The sequence below is a fragment of the Scaptodrosophila lebanonensis genome, unplaced genomic scaffold (assembly GCF_003285725.1).
Source record: "Scaptodrosophila lebanonensis strain 11010-0011.00,11010-0021.00 unplaced genomic scaffold, SlebRS2 tig00000096-arrow-pilon, whole genome shotgun sequence".
Taxonomy (NCBI): Eukaryota; Metazoa; Arthropoda; class Insecta; order Diptera; family Drosophilidae; genus Scaptodrosophila; species Scaptodrosophila lebanonensis.
The window spans coordinates 1,743,110-1,768,017 of NW_022060567.1; the positions used below are offsets into that span (position 1 = coordinate 1,743,110).

Below are 24,908 nucleotides of genomic sequence, written 5' to 3' on the forward strand. Positions count from 1 at the left end.
CTTTTAAACATTGAGTTTTGTGCTGAAAACAATCGTCGGTTGCTGATGTAGGCATATGGCTTTATAATTTTTGTGCACTCAAGCAATCGCGCTTATTTTACTCAATGAGCCAAGAATAGTCCGAATACTTCTTTTACTACATTGATATTTTGGCGAAACGATACATTATTTGTGCGAACATTACATCTTTATTTATTAATAGTTAACAAAGAACTGGTATTAAAAAAATACAAAAAGAAAAAAACAACTTATAAATATACAACAGAATTGAAGATATCAAATAGCATATCTAACGCAAAATAAAATTCAAAATGTGAAATAATTAAAAGAGTAAGATAGGATTAGAGATTGTTTTAAGCAATGTACAATTATATTGATAATGAAATAGACTTAATGGAGTATTAGAAGGATATGTGATCAGAAAAATGGTTATAAGTAGAGCACAACACACAAAAGGGTTCAAAAGGGTCTAGATTGAGGCAAGCGACTGAGCGGGTCCCAACTTTAACTCGCGATAGTGAAATATATTATCTTCGCGACCAAATTAATCCAACCCTTGGTGTCAGACAGTCTGTTCGTTTCAAGCAATTCCCCATGAAGTTTTTTAATGGAGCTTCTCGTTGACAGACAGATAATACTCATTCATATAGCTATGATATGACTTCGAAGATGCTTATATGAAAAACTTTTTTAGTAATAAAGATATTGGATCCAAAATGAATATTTAGAATATGATGCTGATGCAAGACCAAATACACAAAAGGTATAACTTCTTTTTTATCTAAATTAGAGCTGATAGGGAAAGCAGGGCTTGTGCACTTTGTCGTCCCTGACTAAGGAGTAAAATAGATTTTGTGGAGGGCACAATGAACGGAGAGCGAGCAAAACTTCTTAGCTCGTCTTTAGGGTGATTTGCAAATATAAAAGATAACTTGTTAAGTGCTTCTCTTAATGTGTCAACGAACTAAAAATTTATCACTGAATCCGAATACTTTGCCTTCGCAGTGCCTTTGATCGCACAGCTCAGCAAGATAGTTTAGAAAATATTTTGTTCACATGAGAAGACGTGTGCCAACGAGCTCCATTTGGTTTAATCTTCTCCTCCTTTGGCGCCATCATCACCTTCAACTTCATGTTCGTCTTCATCGTCGTTGCTTTCTTTTTAGCCCAGTATCAAAATTTATCTACTCTACTGGCAGACTAGCAGACAAGCAGACAAAACAAATGCGACTGACAAAGTTGCTGTATACACATATTTGTTGGCGGGTGTGGACGTACATATAAGCGCAGAAACACACACGCACACACACACGCACACACAGACACGCGCACACAGATAACACAAAGCACGAGTTGCACACATTAGGAGCAAGAGCAAGAGCAAAGGCAATGCTGTGGAGGATGCATTTGAAATGCAGCAATAAAATTGCAGCTGCATAACAAAACGCGATGACTATGATGTTTTCAACAACAACAACAACTGCAACTGTAACAGCAACAGCATCGGCGGGAAAGCAGTGTGTCGTTGGAAGAGCAGAGAAACAGAAAGAGATGGGGGACTACAAGATTTGAGATACACTTACAAGCCAGTAGTCGAAACTTGTAGAAATAACGGAGAAGGGAAAGGGTACGGGTAGAGGCAGGCATTGCTTTCATTTTTGTTCATGAGTGTATGAGATAAATGTGTGTCTCTGTGTGTGTGTGTTTTTGTGTGTGGGGCTGCATTAGCAGCCAGCTGTGAAGAAAATAAACGTATAAATTTTTTTTTGACTAAAAAATTCGTAGCGCAGTAGAAATGAAAAAAAAAAAAAAAATACAACCAGGAAATTCGAAATGAAACGAAACTTTTTGCACGGCATTACACACACACACACATACACAGGCACACAGACAGTACACCTACAGACAAGATACTGCACGTCCACCCGCACACCCGCACACCAGCACACACGCACACTAACTCATGCCCGCAAAAGCACATGCAAACACATACCAACACTATCTGGCAGGCAAACAGACGGCTGTCGCCCCTGTCCACAACCGCGACGCCCCCAGCGACTGTGTTTAGTTAGCAAATGCCAATGGTTTATGTGCCAAAAAAGCAACAGCAACAAAAGCTACAATAACAAACCGAGCAGGAGCAACACCAGCACCAACACCAATACCAATGCCAACGCCAACGCGATGAACGCAGCTGCGACAATGTACACTATCCGGCATATGTTTTGTGACGAAGTTTTCAAGTAGAAGCTAACCTGAGGGTTTTTTTAGGGCTTGCTTGGTTTTAAAAACCTTCTAATATCTTCTGAATACCTGAAGACATCGAGCATGGCTGTCTTAAGACACATTTTTCAAATCTAAAATTCGTTCTCAAAAACGACACTGATGTCTCAAAACAAAATTGTATTAATTATAAAGCTTTTCCTACTCTGAATAAATAATAAGTGGACCAGTAGGGGAAAATAAATTAATATTTTATTTGGTTACAATAGTGTTTAAAGCTGCTTATGTAGCTTAAAACATTTGTATCTCCAAGCTAAATATTGTTTAGCACCTCCGAAGTCAAGCTATTTATATACACAAGTGTTTGTCCAGCTGTTGAAATTCAACCATTAAACAAAACCGGCAATAAAAGACAGTTCAATATCATTTTAACTAATTAATTGATATTAGTTTATGCCTTTTTTATGCTATATCATTTTTTTTAACCACAATTACTATAATTACAACACAACGTGGCTTTATAGATTTTCTATTGATGCGAGTTTGGTGATCGTTTACCAAAAATGCATGCCTTTATTAATCTGCTTTTAATTAAACCAACATGTATTTTAATTATGAATTAAAAAACACACAAAATCATAATAATGGAAGAGAAAGAACTTGTAATTCCAAATGCTTTCCTAACAAATGCGCACATATTTGGAAATTGTGCTCGTTGCAATTTATTTCCAAGAAGTCTACCAAAAAATGTTGGATTTACTTTAGATATAAAAACTCTGTTATTTAAAAGTTCATAGTTTCGCTCATTGGTGTTTCAGCTACTAAGTCTAGGAACATATTCAAATTGCGAACAAGTATAACATTTGTACAAGTATTAATATAGACAATGTCCACTACTTATACCTGTACTGATTAGGCTTTCTTTCTGCCAATTTATATATACCAGTACACTCTGCAAATAAATGTTTACCTTTAGATGAGTTCTTCTTAAACGTATAGTACATAGTATAGCAGCATTATAAATCATTTACAGTTGTTTTTTCGAGTCTTGCGTATTGATCTGTCATTGAAAAGAAACATTAAACAAAAATAATATTCTCCACATAACACAATAAAAATTATGTTTTGCTCTCTAAAAAAAAAAGAAAACCCAAATTTTTGTCCTTTTCTCATTCCCATGCGGTAGCTTTTTGTTGTTTGTTTTTTATTTGAGCTGAGAGGTGCGCTGCTCCTCATCTTAATTTTTCCAATAAAAAAACCAATTACCTTTACATAATTAAATATAAATATTTTAACTAACATAAAAACAACGGAATCACTTAGTTTTCTTTTTCGATAGCTTCTATTGCATAGAAGGATTTGATGGGCAGTGTAGATGTCCGGCCGTTTGTCTGTTTGTGAGCTCTGTTTTAAAAACAAACAAATGCGTACAGCGACAGCGACAGTTGGACACCAAACCAACGTGTTCTTGCCTGCTCCGGTCCGCGTTTTGCGTGCGCAAGGATTTTTAAAAAGCAAAGTAAAAACTGTAGCATACTTTTTTGAGTGCACATTTTCTTTCTGGATTTTTGATGCTTATACTACATACTTTTTATGTGTTTGGCGCCTTGGAGCTGAAGCTGATTGGGTGCGGCAGCAACAGAAACAGGGACACCTACACCAACACCTACAACAACAGCAAAAGCAACAACAACAACAACAACAACAACAATGACAAAGGCATCGTTTAAGCGTGTTTTTGATTTTGGCTCTGAACGCGCACTTGACACTTTTGTATTATAGTCGTTTTGAAATGTACACACATATTTAGCAGACGTTGCCAACCTTCTTCTTGGTGTTGTTGTTTCTGATGTTGCTTTTGTAGCTGTTGCTGTGTCGCGGCTGAAATTAACAGCATTTATTTCATTGCGTTCTTATACGACAACGCCGGCATCTGTTCACTAATATAAAGGAAGAAAAACAACAAGCTGAGTGGCAACTTATTTTTATGCACGATGCGTCAAATGCAGCACCAGCGCACACACACACACACACACACAAACGCACACACAAATACAAACATACATACATCATCTAGAATATGCTGGCGAATATATGCAACCGTTTTGTTTGCAGCTTCACTGCGCTTTTTTACTGCCTACTCGCCCACCATACTCGTCCACTCATGCCCTCCATCGCTTTCTCTCTCTCTCTTATCATCTCCTCTTTAGTTGCGTCTGACCTTTTCTGTTTTGTTTTTGAAAGCGCTGTCATAAAAAGCCATTTGACCTGAAAAGAGCGTTGTGCATATTTTTATGCACAATACAGACGCTCACAAGCCCCTCCACCTCCACCCCTGCCCCCGTTTCAACACCCACACCCACCCACACCCTCTCACATACACACACACACACACACACACACTAAGAGAAATATAAGCCTGCATACATACACGAAGAAGAACTGTAACTGACATGCAAATACAAGCACAAATCACACAGCCATTAATTGCGATACGTACATGAAAATACATATTTATGTATTGTACATCTGTTCAGATGGGGCTTATGTTGATAATTTTGAATACATAATGTAAATAAATGATGTGGATTGATTATTAAATTGACAGCTCATCCATCAATTTTCATTGAATAATATATTAGAACTTCCTATTTTTCAAAATAAGGTGGGAAATAAATGAGATGTATAGAAAAAGGAAGATTTCAAGCATTTTATATTTTATAAATTAATTCATTCAGATTTATTTCTTATATAATTAATAAAATTAATTCAATTTAATTTAATTACAAATTTAATGTAGTTTATTTGACATTAAACATTACAATTATTTTTTTGTTTTTTGTTCCTTTAGCTTTTATTATGAGTTTTTTATTTTATATTAATATAAGTATTATATTAGGCTAATAAATTTTTTCCCAATGGTTCAGCGATTCTTCACCTTTAGCTTTTAATAATTATTTATCTTTTATTATTCAAGTATTTTAATTTTAATTTCCTTTCTTTTATATTTTATTGATATTTTTTCATCTCCACTTCTTCTTTGTTAGGTCTAATAACGTATCTGAGTACCCTTTGCTGTGAATCGGGTTATAGCTGGCCGTTTGGCAAATAAAATTCCCCCACCGAGTCGAATTGGTTATTGCATATTTTTGTCATTTTTATAGGCTGTTTTATTGCTTTATTTTTATTTAGTTTAAGTTCTCTCCAGTATTGATTTTTTTATTTTTTAACCGACTTCAAAAAAGGAGGAGGTTATCAGTTCGTCTTTACATCGACTGCATTGTTTGTCGAATAAAAAAATAAATAAATAAATAAATAAATAAATAAAAAAATAAATAAGTAAATACATAAATTAAATTAACAAATATTTAAAAAAATAAATAAATGAATAAATAAATAATGTCAAGTGTGCTTGAGTTTTGCTATAAGTCTAAAGTGCGTTTCGGTGGTGATTGTCTTTAGATAATGCGGTAGCTCGATCCACTGCCGAACAGCGAATATGAAAAACTCGCTTTCCCAGCTTCCTAATTATATATATCGAATTACAATTATAATGCCAACCCAGTGTGGATTCTGTTAGAACAGGAAAAATGTGAAGTTTGAAGAACTGATTAAGTGTGAGGGATGGACTCTAAATTTTATTTGACTTATGTATTTCGTTTTGTTTTAGTGCAGCTTCCTCACAGCAGCATGTAGCTAATCTTAAGCTTTTAGGGCTTCTTCTTCTTTTGTTTCGTCGTTATTATCATCGTCAACATCATAATAATCATCAATTAAATTGCCGTCGTTATTATCATTGGCGTTGTCGATATGCGATATGGTTCGTGCATTATTGATGACACGTTGCGGCATTATGCTAATTGCAAAATTGCTGGCCACTTAATTTAAGCACGTGGCCCACACCTCGCTACCCTCTGTAACCCCCTGTAACCTCTTAGTGCTCCTTCCCCTCCCTACTCGCCGGCGCGTTGGTTGTTGTTGTGCTCGTTGGCCTGGTCAGTGGCCAGCTGCCAATACATTACACTTTTTGTGTTAAGTGCAGCTGCAGGCGACATTGACGGCAAATAGAAAACAGAAACGAAACTAAATAAGTTTAAATAATAAATGCAAAACGGGAAAAAACCAACCAACGTACTTATTTACTAAAGCTCTGTAACTGGCGAGGAGAAATATAAAATGAAAATTTAATAAAATCAAATGTGTTGTGAACTTTAGCGCGCTCTTGTAATTTGTACATTTTTTTCGCTGTTGTTGTACTTAAAAGAATTATAACGTATATTAAAATACTTATGAAAAAGTTCTGTAAAAACTTGCGCAACAAAAAAGTTTGGCACTAAAAAGCAATAGCAGTCAAGTGTAGCCGAATAGGCGGGCAGGAGAGCAGCAAAAACAGCAACACCAACACCAACAACAACAGCAACAACAACAACAGCAGCAGCAGAAGCAACAGCAACAAGGCGGTAACAGCAGCAACAACAACATGGGAAAAAAGAGCTCGAAATTGAAACAGGATACCATCGATCGTTTAACAACTGACACATATTGTAAGTACCTGCTCCAAAATACATAGAAAACACAATTGATATTATTGCTCTTCTTGTTGTCGTGTAATTATTTTATTGCCTACTTATTGACATTTATGTGCTATTTATTCCATCGAGCGTGATATCAATCATATTTCGTGTGAAAACATTTGATGCGCCTCGTAATTGATTGGACTTGATTGTCCTTTCCATGTTTTATTTCCCTCAAATAAATATTTAATGAAACTTTTCTCAATGCTGAACAAGATGGTTAATACTTGTATGCTTTAAACAGGAAACTTTTTCGGATTTTTATTTGTTATGTGTGATAAGGTTTTTTTTTTTTGCTGGGCACATCAGTGACAGGAACAGTTACAGGAATTCAAACTTGTTCTCAAAGGAAAAGGAAAGGATTTGTTCATATTATTTTAATAAGAAATAAGAAGGTATAACTCTTCTTTTTTTTCAATATTCGAAGTGCAGTAACAGAGAGAAGTAAGCTTCTCTGATTTTTTAAATTATATATTTCCTTTCTAGCCAGAACTCCACGGTCTGAATCAACTCCACATGTTGGTAGACTTGTTAATTGTCCCTAGACTTCGATAAGACAAGTTGTCGGCGAGTACCCTCCTTCTGCGTTTTAGAACGCCTTTAATACAGCTCTTGAAGTATTTTTTGTGTACGGATCATTTCGCTTTCCATATAAAAACTAAGAAACAGTTTTATAGTAAAATGTTGTCGCCAAGTCGGATTAGTGTTTCTCTGTTTTGAGCAATACATGCGAGGAGCTTGTTCATTTTTGCACCTAAATGTTTGTTTGATAGCGAAGAAGAAAAGGCGAGGTACTTTAAAATGCTAAAAAAGTTGGTGAATGCTGAAGTACATACATGGCTTACTGGAACTGGCACGTTCGGGTTACCCCTACTGGGCTGGGTCATTGGATTTATTGCCCCAGCTTAACAATTACCCGACTCACCTTTAGGCTTTAAAGATTCACACACCTTTTCTCTTAGAATTGCGCAAACTTTTGCTAAAAGTTTGACTAATTGCTTTTTTAAGTATTTCTTTTCGTTCGCTTCCTTTCTTTCCTGTTTTGCGGTTCAAGGCGTTGGCATATAAATAATTACCACAGCACTTTGTTTGGCAGCTTGAGCATGGGGGAGAGCTAGTTGTCCAGCAAGCTGGTGGATTCTACTACCAGGCCCATACCGTTGTAAGCTCTTCATTCACATTTCAGTCGCTCAGATGTCTTCGACTTTTTTCGGGCGAATTAAAAATCGCCGCCAAGTTGTGTCACCTTTGTAGACCTTGAGAAGGCAAGTAGGAAAACAATATGCATGCTGTCATGCATACAAGCAGGTTCAGTCCCTTTTCTTTTGTTTATTTTGTAGCTTACGCAGCCAAAATTCTTTAACAAGTTTTTCTTAAATACATATGCTTTTAACCTTAACGCTGGGTTAACTCGGGGTTGAATGCGAATCGTTTAAAAATACGTTGCGGTTCATATTGGTTTTGGTTTCATTTTTAATTGGTTGTTTGCCTGGCGTTTTTGCTTAAGGTTCTAAGGCCTAAGATGTTTGATTGAAGTCAAAGGAACAAATATTTTATATGTTCAATCATTAAAAAAAAATTAAAATTTTGATTAAATAATGCATTTAAAAAATAACTTATGCATATGATCAATGAAAAAACTTCAACAAATCCAACTGAGATCCATTTTTTAGGCAATATTTCGTCTTAATAATGAACGACTTTATATTGCAACATTTTTTGTAGATGGGGGGCAACGGCCCCCCATGCCACCCCCTGCCTACGCCCTTGACTGCAATATAAATGAATCTCTACTAAATAGAACACTTATTAACTATAAATAAAATAAATTTAAAATAAACATTTATTTAAAACAAATAAACGTTTATAATACACTTATTTTGTAAACAAATCAAACCATACTAAGTATATGCAGGAAATCCAACAGAATCTCGGCCAGTAGAAATTTTGTATGTATTTATTATTGAGCCTTTATTCTTAGCTCAAATATTTTACTGCTCAAATTCTTTTAAAGCCTTATCCACATTGACATTTTAAAATGGTTTTGGCTCCAACAATAATAAGTGGGTCACGGGCTTACAAATATGATAAACGCTGCAAGTAAAATGTAAATTATTTAATAGCCATTACCAATGTTTATCCCCATGAGGTCTTCGACCCCATGGCGTGTAAAAGAGTGTGTGCGGGTTGCGTGCAAACTCGAATCGATTCGATTCGATTCGATTATATCACTTAGCGCGGCATGTGTCCAGTTCTGTGTATCGGAATAAACTTAAATTCAATTTAAATCGCCCGTATGCCAGCGCATACCTAAGTCCTCAATGCAATCTGCCAGACAGACGCTGCTGCCTGCCTTTGCCTGGCTCTGTTTCGCATCCCTTTTACATTCGCTTTCACATTTAACGTAAGCCATAACTTCTTATAGTCGTAAGCTGCCCGGGAGCTGTCAGTCCAGGGAGCTCAAAGGAATGCGAACATTTGCAAGGATGCATGCAAATAACTGTGTGCACCTGATGACAAAAACAAAAGCAATAATGGAAAAGGCAACAACATTAGTTACAGTAATAGAACAGCAATAAAACGATTTTGTTTGTCAGACATACAAATGAACTTAATTCAATTTATTGGAAAGCATACGTGTAGAGTATGTAGAGTAGAGCCGAGCAGAGCAGAGTAGAGTCGAATAGAGTATAGTATGAGTACAGACTGTGTGAGCAGCTAATGCGACCCAACGTATTGCTGTGTGTATGAGCAATATATATGCAAAACCGACTGTAACCCCAAAAATAGACAAATTGTCGGGGATCCGACCCCTGCCCCTGGCCCTTGCCCCTGCCCATGCCCCTTTCCTTGCCACGACCAGGCGGCGCACTAAACTAATATTTATTTTGTCCATTGATGTGCAGCGTGCAAACATACTACGTGGCATTAAACTAAAGCCCCCAAGTTCAATTGCCGAAAGGAAACGGGGACCTTTGGTCGTACTGGATAAATAAATAAATACGAGTAGTAAGAAATTTGATTAGTTTCCGATAGAGTGCGTAGGTGAGAGTAGGGGCGTGGGGCGTGGGGCGTGGGGCGTGGAGGCGCAGGGGAGTAGGCGACGGCAATCAAACGAAGGCAACGGCTTGGGCATTGCTAGTAATAAAATGCAAAGTCCCCAGGTGCGTATAAAATAGATACAAATGTGCAGAATACTGCCGCAGGACCTACACAGGACATGCACCATTTGTCACTGTTTTCAATAAATAATTGTGGCATTTAGGTTCGCCTTCCATCCGACCCTGCATTTGTCCATTAGTATGCGTGAGTGCGTGAATAAATGTTCGTGTAGCTTTTCCCAGAGTTGATTGTTTTACAATGTTAGCAAATTAGCATGTTTAATTATTATTTAATTTGTGTTATCGCATGTGACTAAATATAACGACATCCCTAGGCACAGCATCGTGAAGCGCTCTTAATTCTTTTTTTCCTTATTTATTTATGTTTTTCGGACAAAGAACTGTCAATTTACAAATATGGAAACAAACAATATATTCATTAAAATATAAAAAAGAAAAACAATGAAAAATTACAAAAATTACAATTATTCTTTATTATTTTTGAAAAGAATAAAGATTTAAAGTGCAACTATGTCGCACAGCGGTGTGCTTATTGGGGAAAAACTATGCCCCAACTCACAGCCATTATTTCGGACAAAGGACAGTCAATTTAAAAACATGCAAACAAACAATGTATTCATTAAAATATAAAAAACAAAAACAATGAAAAATTAAAATTACAGGATTAAAATTATTCTTTATTATTCTTTAATGAATAATAATTAAAAAGGATAGATTTGAAGTGTGGCATGTGGCAGACCGAAGTGTTTGTTAAGAAAAAGCTATGCCCAACTCACGCCCTAAAGCGGTCTTAGCCTTTTTTTTATATTTATTTATTTCTGATAAGCAACTCCCAATTCAAAAACATGGAGTTGAGATTTTGAAGTGCAATTATTAAAATATTTTAAATTTATATTAAAATATTCTAAATAGTTTATCCTGACCTTAGCACATTCATTATACTTGATCTTATCTAACTTACAGAGCTCACAGGGCCAGAATATGACTTAATTGATTAAAAAATTAAAAAAATATGATCTATTACAAAGAACCCGAAACCTGTAACAGATCTAGTAGGTCTTTGAGGAACAGCAAAGTAAATTTGACTAACAAGCGCAGAAGATTCCATTTAAACAATAATTAATTTATGGATCAAATTAAACAACACCCAATAAAATCCATAGCAAGTATTCTAAGGTAGGCCGTGCAACAGCCGTACACAAAATTTGAGTTGTTTGATGTAAACACAAAAAAAAAAACCCCAGCTGTTACCAAAAAAATAGCATTATCGGGCATTCATTTTCTTTTAATTATTTAAATTTTAACGGGTTTTGTGAGTCCTTTTTTATGTGAGCTCAGTTTTATTTCCTCGTCGCCTTATTATAGTGACGGTGAGGGTAAATTTATTTGTAATTTAAAAGTCAGCCTGTGAAGAAATTAGGTTAAAAAAACATTTTCAAAAAATTCAATATCTCTTAAACTATAAGCTTATTGTAAGTAATATTCACTTTTTCTTAATACAATCGGTAATATACGCAAATAAAAAGTTATATTTAGCTTTCGATACCACACTATTAAGACCAATGGGGCCCAATAAGATGAAGAAATATGGGTTTAAAATAAAACCAATGATAATGTACCTAAAGAAATAGTTGGTATGATAAAAATGTACAACATAGTACTGTTGAACATGTTAATGCATCTGAGCATATCAGAATCCTTTACATTTTATTCGATTGTAGAATTGGATTTGTGTTTGGGAGCATTTTTACATTTTCCATTGCAGCCTGTGTTTCAATTTTCACTCAACTTGTCGAATAAATGTGAAACAAACTTAAAAATGCAAGCAATCCTCCAAAAACATCAATTCAATGAACTTATTTTATCACTCAGTCTCATCAAGAGATTTTTTCTGTTATTTTTATATGTCTTACATACTCTATGATATTAATGGAGATAGAAGCTAATTTGCCAAAATAGATGTACACTGCACATAAAATTGTTCGGAAAATGAACAAGAGTAATCAGTTTCTAGCATAAAACAAAAAAGCGGAGAGGAGCTTCTTACTTTAAGCCACAGGTGTTAGGTATTTGCCGAAGCTTTAGAGTAGTCAAGAAAACCTAATGCGCCCAAAAAAGTGCAACAAATCTAGTGATGAACATATGCACAAGTGTTATGTAAAAGAAAACTTTTCTTGCAGCATATACTTAGGTTAGAGCCTAAATGCAGACTCAATTATAATTTTTGTAAATGATTATGGATGCTAGCTATGCATATGTGTGTCTTATATCCATGTTTGCATACTTAATGGATATTAATGCCGCATACAAAATACAAAATACCCTTCAAACTCCAAAGTCTCATATATTCTAAGATTTGTAGCAACTTCTTTTGCTTTGGCTTAAATTACATGTCCAGATATTAGAATTATCGAAGCTTTGGAGCTTTGAAACCCAGTCAATACAAATCGTATACAGGGTTTCTCATTTAAATAACTCCATTTACTTTTGATTATTCCTCAATAACGGTCGCCGCCTGTAAGTTCCAATGCAAAGTCTGTTTATTGGAAAATCCCTAAACTAATCTCTTCTTTTTGCTTTGTAAAATGCCGGTGTGTCGGAATTTTTGTTTATAACATTTCAAACATTTCCACAGAGAACCTCTCTTTTTTTTTAAATTTACATGCATGTCAGCGTCCGTTACCAAGAACTGCGCGTCCGACCAGGAGAGACTTTGGTTCGAATTTTCGAATAGTGTCTGTGTCGGATCAGGAGAAGCCAAAATGGTCTAAGAAGTGAATAGAATGTTAAAAACAAAATTTCCACCTAAGATCTGGCTTGTAGGAAAAAATCTTCAGAAAAGTTTGGATTTCTCTTTGACTGTCGTCTTGTATTTGATTCACATGCAGTCTACTCGAAATCAAAGCTGTCCTTCGATAGATAAAGGAGTCGAATAATTTGAATATATACTATATTTCCCGAAATTCAAGTGCATTCGGCTCATGAACTTTCTATTACTCTGATATTTTGATTTGAGCAAAAAAATATGAATACAATCGGTTCTTCAAATAAACAACGATTGCAAATTTATTGATAAAATCTTTTTTGCATACTTCGACCTAATCATCGAAGGAAATGGACTCCGTCCTTTCTTTGTCAAATAAACTAAATGGTTAGCGAAACTCATTTTAAGAGTTAAACGCAATAATGTTTGAATTTGTAGTTTTTGAAAATTATTTTTTAAAATTGCTCTAATTACAAATCATCTACTAAAAGAGGAGCACACCACTTCTTTTACATAATAGGAGCAAAAAAAAATATGAATACACATCGGTTCTTAAAACAAACAACGATTGCAAAATGATTGGTAAAATATTGTTTGCATGCTTGGGCCTAATGGTCTTAAAATAAACTGAATGGTTAGAAAGCGAAACTCCTTTTAACAGTTAAACGCAATAATGTTTGATTGAAAATTGCTCTAATTACTAATCATCTAAGAAAGAGGGCACACCACATCTAAATGCATATTATTATGTACTTATCGGCTACCTAATAATGTGATACTTGCACTTACTAAGCAAATGAAGTTGAATCATCACTGTAATAGGTATTTATGTATGTACACATTATTCTGGATATGAATATGTCTGTGTATGTTGTCTAATGACCGTTTATGAAACATTTAACTGCTGACCTGCTTTTGTCTGTTAATGGGCAACCATGCAGGCCATCTATATGGGCACTTTCCAAATCGTGAAGGGTGGCGTGTGAATGGCGCACATGTTGGCCACTGCCCCACAAGTCTTGAACTTAGCTTGTTGTTCTTGCTGCCGTCTTTTGGGGCGTTGGCCGCATTTAATACAACTCTGCTACGCGCAGCAACAACAACGCAACAAAGCAACAAAGCAACTAATCGACGCACACGGTAAACAAAGAGGCCCTTAGATTGCACCAGGGTCTGGGTCTGGCGCCTAAGATGATACGAAAAATGGCGTTGGTCATCCAAAACATAAATTTACGCAAAATTACACACATTGGAATTGCTTTTAAGCGAGCACAGTTATTTCATGTTGTTGTTGTTGTTGCTGGTGGTGGGCGGTGGTTGCTGGTTGCTGGGTCGGTCAGTGGCCGAGGGACTGGCCCCTTGGGGGCCTCTGCCCCAGTACGAGTATATATTGAATTGTTGGATGTTGGATGTGCGCCTAAAAGCCGACGAAGCTCATTTATACGCTCACTTCTATTCGCTTGCATGCTTTATGGCATTATGCTCCATTTTTCAACGGACGCTGGACGCTGAGTTGCGGTTATTTATAATATTTTATTTCTTTGATAGGGGTGGGGGTGGGGATTTGCTTTGGGGATGTGTGGATTGTGCGATTCTTGTTTGTTTGTTTGTTTGCTTGCTTGTCAGTCTGTTTGTCTGTTTGTCTGCCGGTCTGTATTTTTGTCGTTTATCATTTTGATAAGTTGGAGGCACTCTTCAACGAATCGTGGCGCGCATACAAATCGCAATGTATTTGCATTTTAATTAGCAGATTTATATAGTGGCTGTGTGTGGGCGCTAAAAAGGTGCGGTCAGATGTGCAAATTCTTTACGTTTTTAAATTATATATGAGTTTGGCAAACTCATAATAAGCTGTTCAGATGGCGCAAATAAATTTGTTTTGCATGCAAATAGGGGGTCTGGTCCCCCAGACTACAGCATCTGTCGATAACAAGCTGAAAACCGGTGTTTGCTGTCCTGTATCGGAGTTGCTCTACAACTATATATTAGTTTCTGGCCGTGTCAATTTAATTTGCATAAATGGACAGCATACACGAAGCAAATTTGTGGCTCGAATCAGCAAGCGATAAGACACATTCAAATTTTTGTTTCTGTCAACTTTTCTAATATTAATGCTTTAGTTCCAGTCGCTTCGTGGCCAACCTAAGATATGTATCTTATTATTCCCCGATCGGCCATCATTTCGGATATTTATTATATAAATAATTATTTAATTGCTTTTGTCACATATGAGTTCAATAAAAATGTACTCTTTGTCACATTTTAGGGTTAAGTTTGCACGCAATGAATTAATAGATCTGACTGTACCTTATGCCACACTGTTGCACGTGCTTTGTGGTAAGGAGGGAATTAGTTCAGTTGGTGAGTGGGGAGAGTGGAGAGGGGGGGGGGGGGGGGGGGGGGGGGGGGTCCGATATCGCTCAGCTTGTTCCGAGTGTCAGTTGCATTGCCCGTCAATTTAATAAAGTCAACAGTTTGTGACGCAGCGCCAGGCAGAATTGATTGGTAATCGATAGGAAGCCGCAGGGGAACAAACACACAATCCTTCAATCCCGCAATCCCGCAATCCCCCAATCTCTCAATTCCACTGCCAGCCCCCTTGCTCTCAGCCACACCCTTCACACAAACGACAGTCATTGCGCGTATTATTGACGTGTGGTATGTTGTAAGGGAAAGAGGCAAACGGCGAGGAAAGGAAGGAGAAGCAGAGCAGAAAATAAAAAGCAAGCCGGCATTTAAAGCAAACGGGCGAGATATACACACGGACACTGACATGTAGACAAGTCCACATACACATGTTCACATCGACATATACAATGTGCTCTATACGAGTGTGTGGGTGTGTAAGTGTGTGCATGAATATTGTAATTTCGAATAGAGTACCGTTGCCTGTTCGGCGCATTGTGTACATTGCTCATACGACTTGTTGCCCGCCTTTTGTGAAATCAGACGCATGTCCATGATGATGCGATGCGATGCGATGCGATGCTTGCTGTCGCTTATGCTGTTGCTGTTGATGTTGCAGTTGTTGCTTCTGTTGCTTCTATCTGTCTATTTTTAGATCCATGGCAGTACGTATGTATGCATGTGTGTGTTGCGTCGCCATCACTCCACCGTGACCGCGCCTCATTTGCGCCACTGCATTTTTCATTCGCCCGCATAAAATAAATCGCACGAAATATTCGAATTGCTTTAATCAACTTAATGAATGGGTGCAATTATTTTTTTGTTTCCGAATGTTATTTTATTTATCGATGTAATGCACGCTTAATATGCCATAAGTGGTGCGAATTGGGAGCGTTTCTGTCCGGCATGTGCCTGTTGCACAGGAAGGAAATTAACGGAAAACTCACACTGCATGTGGAATGGAAAACAATGTGGGTGGAAGATTTGAAATATGAATATGAAACTCATGGTTTTGTTTCAAATTTAATGTGAAACCGGCTCTTCTAGTCGAAATGGAAAAAATGGCCACTTGACAACCAATTTTATAACCTATATACTTGTAAATAGATACATAAAGTATTTAAGAAAATGAAAAGAAAATAACGTATAGAACATTTGTGTCTGGCACACTTGTACTTTCCACTGAAATTATGTTCGTTTGCCTCTTCGAAACACTGTTGAGTATATTTTATCTATGCAACTTTTCCAGTTACTTATGATACCACAAAATGTTTCAATTTATTAAAATAAATATACTTGTATAGAAATCTCAATTACTCACTCATTTTAAACTTTGAACGAAATTGGTTTAATATTTATGGGTATGATAAATTAATTTGTTTGTTATAAATTCCTTTTTTTTATTTTTTAGAGTTCATAAGGGGTTGTCAAGAAAATGTTTTTAAATTATTTATTTACCAACAAAATACTTGTGTGTTGTTCAGTTAATGATATAGCTTGCTTTTAAGTTAATGACGCGTTCCTCTAAACTTAAGATTGTTTCTTAAGATATATGGCATGGTACAGGGCTTTTATTTTTCAGCCGACTTTACAGCCCGTTAAAAATCTGTAACAAAACGACAATAAAATGTAATATTAAGTTTAAATTTAATCGAAATAGGTACAAATTGAATATAACTTTTACAGCACTATTTTATAGATACATATATTTTGAGTTGGATTAGGAATGAAACTTCTGTTTTGAGGCATACCCTATACGTATAAACGTATCTATTATATGGTAGCTGCACTATTTGCTTTTTGTAGTCAGCTTTGACTTAAAATTTGCAACTTTATTGTGTGCGCAGCTAAAGTAACTGTAAGGCTTTGCTTATGTTATTTTTATAAGCAAACAGCTATTTCATTCTGAGGCGTTGTTATCATATAGTATCCCCATATGGTTCAAATTCGAGTGTATGTTATATCACACATTAATTTCCAATTGGTTCCTTTTTTAATTTATTTAGAAACAATGATTGTTTTACAAAATTGGTGATACTGCCTATGATAGCTACAAAATATAGTGGTTCAATACGGTTTCGTCAAATAATTTCAGTGCAACAATTTTAAGGCAATACTTTGGAATTTAAAGAAGTCATGACCACACGCCAATGTGTTCGTCGAACATTGTTCACGAACATCATCTGCTAAAAACTTTCAGTTCGAAAAATACAGTCGTGGCCTCAAGCAACTAAATAAGTTAATTTTCCCATGCTTTGTTGCACAAATGTGTATTTTTTTAATCTTCAGTTTTATCCTTCGACAACGACGGCTCATTTTGGAGGCAATCAATGAATTGAAGCTCTAATTCTTTGCTCGTTTTGACACGAGTTTACTTCTTCCCAAATGATGTTCGTGCAAACATTTCTATTCTCCGTGAACAAAACGTCGAACGCTAAAATTTGTCGCGAACACCTGCACTAATGAGCGCATTCGCGTGGGGATGGCCTGCTTTATAAATAAGAATGGCGTTTGTCGTTAATATCATTGTCCTACTAATATCTCTCTGTATGCCCGCTCTGTGCCAAATAAAATTATTTCGATTCTATTCTTTCTATTCTGCTTTGAACTCGACATGTTTTTGTTCTCCTAGTCACATCATATTCAGAATGAATGAATTGCAGTTGAATAAAATGGCCGAATTGCTGCTATTGATGGCGTCAAGAGCGATTCATTGTCGGACAGCTCCTGGAAAGTGACACATGCTTTCGGCGTCTGATTCCTATTGAATTGTCAAGTTTGGTTTGTGCTGTTCTTTAATTCGCAACCCGCCGATAAAATGCAATATGTGATTTAAAGTGGGGCCAGGAGCTATTTCATATTATTGACAAAATCAGTGTCGGATTTGTGAAATTATGATAGAGAGCTTTTATGTTTTCTATGCTTCAACTATTCGGCGTAGAGCCTTGCTTGATATTGTTTACACATTTTTGCTTTAATTATTTTATTAATTATTTACAAAGTAGCTTATTTGCAACGAATCCCCATTTTAAAACTACAATAAGACTCTGCAACGATTTTGGGGAATTGTATTTGAACTATAACTATAAATAGTGTAGCCATAAACGGTCCTTAGACCTACAAGGTAACAAATTTAAGAATAAATGTAAAGTAAAGTAATTCAATTTTTAATTGTTAAATAAAAATAAATGAGTAAATAAATGAGTCAGTAATAGCTTCACAGAATACAAAAATTAAGCAAGCTGTTGCCAGAATTTAATTGATCTATGAGTAGAGATTCTTCCGTAAATAAAACTGTATAACATCGTTGCTGTTTGTTCTTTTTATTTGTTTGGCATTATGAACGTTTTAAGAATGTATAAACTGTTGTGGGAACATATTCGCCGAACCCCCACACAAATGAAATCAAGAGATACATACAAACAAGTATATCACCAATAGAGTTAGGATGGAGGTACTACTTTCAAAAATTAAATTGATGCACTCTTGCAGCGTGGATTATCATTAGAATTATAGCACGTGAGAAAATGCATAGGAATTAACTTTTTCTTTAAGGTTCTGTAAACAGCACATTGAATGCCCACCAAGTGTAAGGGTCCGGGTTCTACGGATGCCTCTACAACATGTTTAGTTTTCCTCACACACGCTTTACACTTGAAAAATAGCTAATCTTGATTAATCTTAATATTTGTATTTAATTGATTTTAAAATATTTAAAATATTTCCTTTAACAACGGTATTTTTTTTCTTATTTCAGTTACAGAAAAAGAAATACGTCAATGGTAAGTGAACTCTCCCGAGCTTTACAAATGACATGCGCCAGAATTGAAGGAGCATATTTTTTTAATAAGTGCATTTTTTATTTCTTCCTTGTGAATTTATAATTTGCTAAACAGGCACAAAGGATTTCTTAAAGACTGTCCGAATGGTTTACTTACAGAGCAAGTAGGTGAACGTTTCAAAATCCATGTGAAATATAAATTACATATTCGCATAAAAATCACTCAGACACACATCATACACCCACACGGCTAAGCACACATACGCGTTTGTGAACGACACACTCTTAAGCGCTCAATTATTTTAAGTCAAACAGTTAATAAAGCTAATTTTCTCTATATAATTTGTAATAATTCTTAAACGCATATATCTCTCTGGTACGCTAACAACAACAGCAACAATAACGATAACAACAACATCATACATTTTCTTGTTCGCTGCTGTCGATGCTTCAGCTCCTTACGGTCTTGTGTTATAAATGGCGCCATATCAACGTGTTGATGACGTCGAGGATGATGGTGATGGAGATGGTGACGTTGACGTTGACGAAGATGTCGACTAAGAAATTGAAGCTGACTGTGTCGGCTAATGAGTAGGGCTTTGTTGTCGCTGCTGTTGTTGCTGTTGCTGTTTGCCGGCAGCCGTTAATAATGAAATATATTAATGTTGGCATTTTTCAAACACATCTTCATAATGCTCATACAGATACTCACCATATTCCCGCATATACACCTAATTGATTTACATATTATAATTGTCTGCTCTCCCCCACTCCTCCACAGGGCTTTATCAAAATCTACAAACAATTCTTTCCACAAGGCGATCCAAGCAAATTTGCATCGCTTGTCTTTCGTGTCTTCGATGAGAACAATGTGAGTACCTTCAACAATGCCAACACTCCCCCTAACGACAGAAAATCCCACTTTCCCTGCCCCTTCCTCCCACCACCCACGCCATATTAGCCCCACCCCTACCTGGATCAGGGCCTGGACAGAATACTGAGCAGCCCAGAGCTGTGCAGCTAAACTCAATGTACGTTTATTTATTCTGAACTGGTTTTTCTTCAATTGGATCTGCTTTTAAGAAAGGTCAGAGTTGAATCAAACACAGCCAAACTTATGAAGTAGTCACAAAATTGTCAACAATCGATGTGAATCTTTTCTGTTTCTCAGTTAAACGAAGATGAATAGTTCCCTTTTTGAGCTCTCTTCCATTTAAGCCAAAACAAAGAAATAGCTACCTAAGCTATTACTTGTATTTATTTATTTTTCTTTTGATAAATGCTAGTTTCGCATTTTTCAATTTTTACCTTTAATACGTGGTCTGTTCAGAAGATAAGGTGATTTTGGAATTCCTCTGCAAGGCATTTATTTATTTATCAGCATCTAACTTGTCCCCTTCAAAGCAATCCCTCTCTAACTAAATAAAAAATCAAAAACAAAATAAAATACTTGAATAATAAAAGAGAAACATATAATTAAAAGCTATTAGAAGAAAGGGGAAGGTTTGTTGAGTTTGTTAAGTCTTATACTTAGATGATTTAAAATAAGTCCTCACCAAAATATCTTGCCGAAAAGTGACTTCGTATGACAAGTATGTATGATGCGCGAACTCTATTTCCTTTTCAAGGAATTCGGAGTTCAGGTGAATGGAAAAATACTAGTATCTGTACGTTAAAAAAAGCTTTGCATAATCGTGTGTTTTAAAAAGGAGTGATTAAAGTAGAGTCGTCATATTTAAAGCGAAAACTAGTTTGGTGTTGTGGTTCTAATTGAGGCGTTTAGGCACATCCCTGATGCAAATGTCCCTTTGTGTGGGCTGCTTCCTCTTTTGGGGTTCTTGCTAATGACGAGGACAATAATTTTGCCTGACATTGATGAATTTGTACACTGTCTAAGCGTATAAGTTAATTGTATTCAAAGGATTTTGCTAATTAGCCAAATGCCTGGTTGCTGGTTGCCTTTCAATCGCAGCAGTTACAGCTACATACTTGTAGGTAGAGTAGCAGACTTGTCCTTGTCGCTATCCCTGCCATCATAGCTTGCACAAATGTTTGTCAGGCACATCTTGTGTCCTGGCTCCAGCTATTATTTTGAATGGATTTGTAAGTCGATTATGTATTTATGCTTTTGTTAAATTGTTGCCGAGCTATACCAACCCCACATCCCCACTTCCACTTCCACCTCCACTTCCTCTTTCATCTATTGGCTTACACTAATTTCTTGCATTGTTGGTTACCATTATTGCTATTGTTGCGCCCGTCTACGCAGGATGGCTCAATTGAATTTGAGGAATTCATACGCGCCTTGTCGGTCACATCGAAGGGGAACTTGGACGAGAAACTGCAATGTAAGTGTGTGTCTGTGTGCAACAAAAGGCATTGCAATTAGCAAATGCCATTTATATGTATTCGTAATGCCCCCCATTCACACATACGCTCGAACAAATCCTCCTCTATGTATTTCGCAGGGGCCTTTCGTTTGTATGATGTGGACAATGACGGTTACATAACGCGCGAGGAAATGTATAACATTGTCGATGCAATCTATCAAATGGTGGTAAGCACATAAGCCTGCCTTTACATAAGCATAAACATATATAACCACTTACATAAAGGCATGCACACTAACTTATATTAGCTTACATCAGAATATTGTTTGAGAGTCGTGCAAATAAATGGAGCGGCGAGACTGGCTCTCATCTATTCGCTATATATAAAATAAACTTATCGGGGCAAGTTTTAAGCCATTGGTTTTGGATTTTAATTACTTCAAATTAATTTCCCTTCAAAACACAATCCCAAAACTGCCAATATATTTAAGGGAATAGGACCTTTGTATACTTATGTGGCGGGGTCCACTAATTCGTTAGTCACCTGCCTGATCATCAGGATAATTATAAGTAACTCATTTACAAATACTGGCAGACATAATTCGATGTTATACTTTATATGGCAAAATATTAGGCTAGGTCTACAGCTCAAATAATATAAACATATATATAGTATACCTCAAGTAATAGCTAACATGTTTCAATAATAATGGTAATCACTCAAAACACATTTAATAAGCCGGACTGCTAATCCCGATTTGTTAGTCACGAGTAGTACAGTAAATAGTTAGCTATCATGAATGGTTCATAACATTTTCGTATTCTTAAAATAACATGTAAGGTTTAATATTTTCCAAAAGGTAGACTCCTTTTACCACAAAAACATCAATGCGTTTAATTTTGTCTTTAATTTCTCTTACTCTCACTATCAGGCACTCTTAATATGTATTTCTATATGTATTTATTTAGTTGTGCCTTTTTCGGGTAAATCGCGTGCCCGCTGCCGACTTTCGATTTCAAATAACATACTATATATGTATATATACTCGTACTCGTAAATATGTACGTTTGCTTTCTATTTCTATTTTTCCCGCACGTCATCCACAGGGTCAACAGCCGCAGTCGGAGGACGAGAACACGCCTCAGAAACGAGTCGACAAAATATTTGATCAAATGGATAAAAATCATGATGGCAAATTAACATTAGAAGAATTTCGTGAGGGTAGTAAAGCTGATCCACGTATAGTTCAGGCGTTAAGTTTAGGTGGTGGTTAAACGAAAAGCAAAGCAAAGCAAACCAAACCAAACAAAAAACAACAACAAAAACAAAAACCAAAAGCTAATATTAAAAGTATGTGCAAGAATAACAAGAAAGGAAAAGAAAAGAACAAAGCAAAACAAAACAAAACAGCCTGTGCTATAACCAAGCGTTTAGCATAAAAAACACAAGCAAGCAATTATAACTTTAAATGAGATAATACAGCAACATTAGCGACAGCTACTACAACAACACAGCACTCTGCTGGCGACGACAACAACAACAATAAAACAATTAGCAATACTAGCATCAACAATGACAGCAGCAACAACAAAGAGTCGATGCTTGCTGCTGGTTCGTTACTTCTTTTATTCAACCTGCACTCATGAAATAAGTGGAAAATTTTGTAACTAAAACTCTTTAGAAATCCTTAAAGCAATCAGAAGCCTTCTTGCTTGATTTTTCGAAAATTGATATTGCCATAATGTTTGTTTCATATACTTATATTTCTTATTTTCAAATTTTCCCTTTAACTCGATGCCAGGTCGCGTCAATGAAAACCAAAAGGAAAAAAATCGATTAACGTTAAAAATGATAATAAATTTTTTATATATACAGTACGAAACCAAGAAGAGAATTAAATTTTTTTAAGACGAATAATTAATAATATACATATACTGATTTGAAATAAAAGTATATGCATATGAATATGCGTATATGCATAAACATATACTATATACTATATATATATATGCCTAAATATAGACCTTTACAGTGGCATAGTCAGCGCAGAAGCCGAAAAGTTCATAGTAATTAAATAAAACGTAATATAAATTTAAACGTAAATCAATTTTGAGCATACACCAATTATTAATAAACAAGCAAAAGCAGAAGCAAAAGAAACAAAAAACAAAAGCAGAAACAAAAACAACAACAAAATTTAAGGTAACATAAAGTACGAGTAAATGCAAAACGAACAAAATATTTGCATATGTATTTAAATTTGTAATATTAAATGCATAATTAATAATGAACGTGCATTCAAATTAAAATTTAACGAACGAAGCCTTCGATATTTATAAAAAAAATTAAATCATCAAAGCAAAACCAAAAATCAAGTCAAATGTACACGCAAGCTAACAAATTATTGATATACAAATTACATACATGTGTACATAATACATACACGCATACATGCTCGTACATACATACATGCGTTCATACATAGTACAGGCGATGTGCAGTGCATGAGTGTGTATGTGTATCTGCCTGTGCATGTGCGTGTGTGTGTAGCGACACGTAAGTCAACAAACCAGTAGACCTACAGGATAGCCGCTGGAGGGCGAGAGCGGAATGAGCAGAGCAAATAAAAAGTGTTGCATACACACAGGCGCGCCACTTATGTAGTATGGGTTTTTGAAAAGTTTTTTGTCTATGCACATACTTACATATGTACATACCGTTGTGTGTTTGAATATTTTGTTCATGAATGCAAACAATTGACAATAGCGATTGCCAACTTATTAATAATTAAACAGCTTAACAGCAACTGCAACAGCAACAACAACACATACAAACACAATAACACAACTGCTTTTGCCTGCGTATCATTTTAGCTGTTTCGTACAATATTTCTTCCTTCTTTCCTTCTCTGCATTACTCAATTAACTAACTTAATTGGCTTTAATAGCTAATTGTTTAAATATAGTACTAAAACTTACTTTGCCTTGCTATGATATGCCACACAACAACAGTATCAGTATCAGCAACAACAACAACAACAACATCAACAAAACACCATACAAATATCAGAAACGAAAGAAAACAAGTCAGGGTTGAATTTGTTCTGTTGTCCACGTTTAGTTTTGTGTGCGTGTGTACTTAATAAATATGTATCTGTATTTACAACATCTACTTACTACAAATACCACCTTCAACAGCCATTTAGCATATACGTCTACAATTAAAATAATAATAACAATTAATAACAATATGAACAGCAGCAGCCGAAATAAGTGCTCTCATAAATATAATATATACAAGTATAATTGAATGACAGTCAGCAAAAAATATAAAATTGCAACAGAAATACAAAATCAGCGAACAAACAAAAAAAAAGAAAAGAAAGAAAGATGATATAAGAACAACCTAACGAACAAGAAAGAAAAATAGAAAGCGAAAAAATCCATCATACGATTTAATTTCTATTCTATATGCGGTTCAGCTTTATTATTGCATTAATTTAAACTGTTTTTTATTATATATATATACATATGTGTGTGTATATATGTATATATATACATATACCTACTTACATATACTTTTAAATTTCACTTTCTTATGATATTACAGAAGGCATTCAAATCATGCATACAACTTTTATATACATACATACATACTTGCCTCTCTAAATATATATTTATATGAATATATATTTATAGTGAAATATA

General features: G+C 35.6%; 1 protein-coding gene across 1 annotated transcript; it reads left to right on the forward strand.

The window, feature by feature from the left end:
- The first annotated feature begins 6,483 nt into the window (after nucleotides 1–6,483).
- LOC115627568 (frequenin-1) lies at nucleotides 6,484–23,094 on the forward strand. The gene is made up of 7 exons (XM_030523292.1): nucleotides 6,484–6,767; nucleotides 18,847–18,871; nucleotides 18,986–19,034; nucleotides 19,652–19,741; nucleotides 21,140–21,218; nucleotides 21,339–21,427; nucleotides 22,308–23,094. The coding sequence occupies exons 1-7, from the start codon at nucleotides 6,704–6,706 to the stop codon at nucleotides 22,473–22,475; spliced, it is 564 nt and encodes a 187-aa protein (XP_030379152.1). The 5' UTR covers nucleotides 6,484–6,703; the 3' UTR covers nucleotides 22,476–23,094.
- The last annotated feature ends 1,814 nt before the right edge of the window (nucleotides 23,095–24,908 follow it).

Coding starts and splice junctions, on each gene's coding strand:
- LOC115627568 (XM_030523292.1), top strand. CDS start 6,704: ATGGGAAAAAAGAGCTCGAAATTGAAACAGGATACCATCGATCGTTTA. Junction 18,872..18,985: donor GAAAAAGAAATACGTCAATG/GTAAGTGAACTC, acceptor TTTGCTAAACAG/GCACAAAGGATTTCTTAAAG. Junction 19,742..21,139: donor GTGTCTTCGATGAGAACAAT/GTGAGTACCTTC, acceptor CCGTCTACGCAG/GATGGCTCAATTGAATTTGA.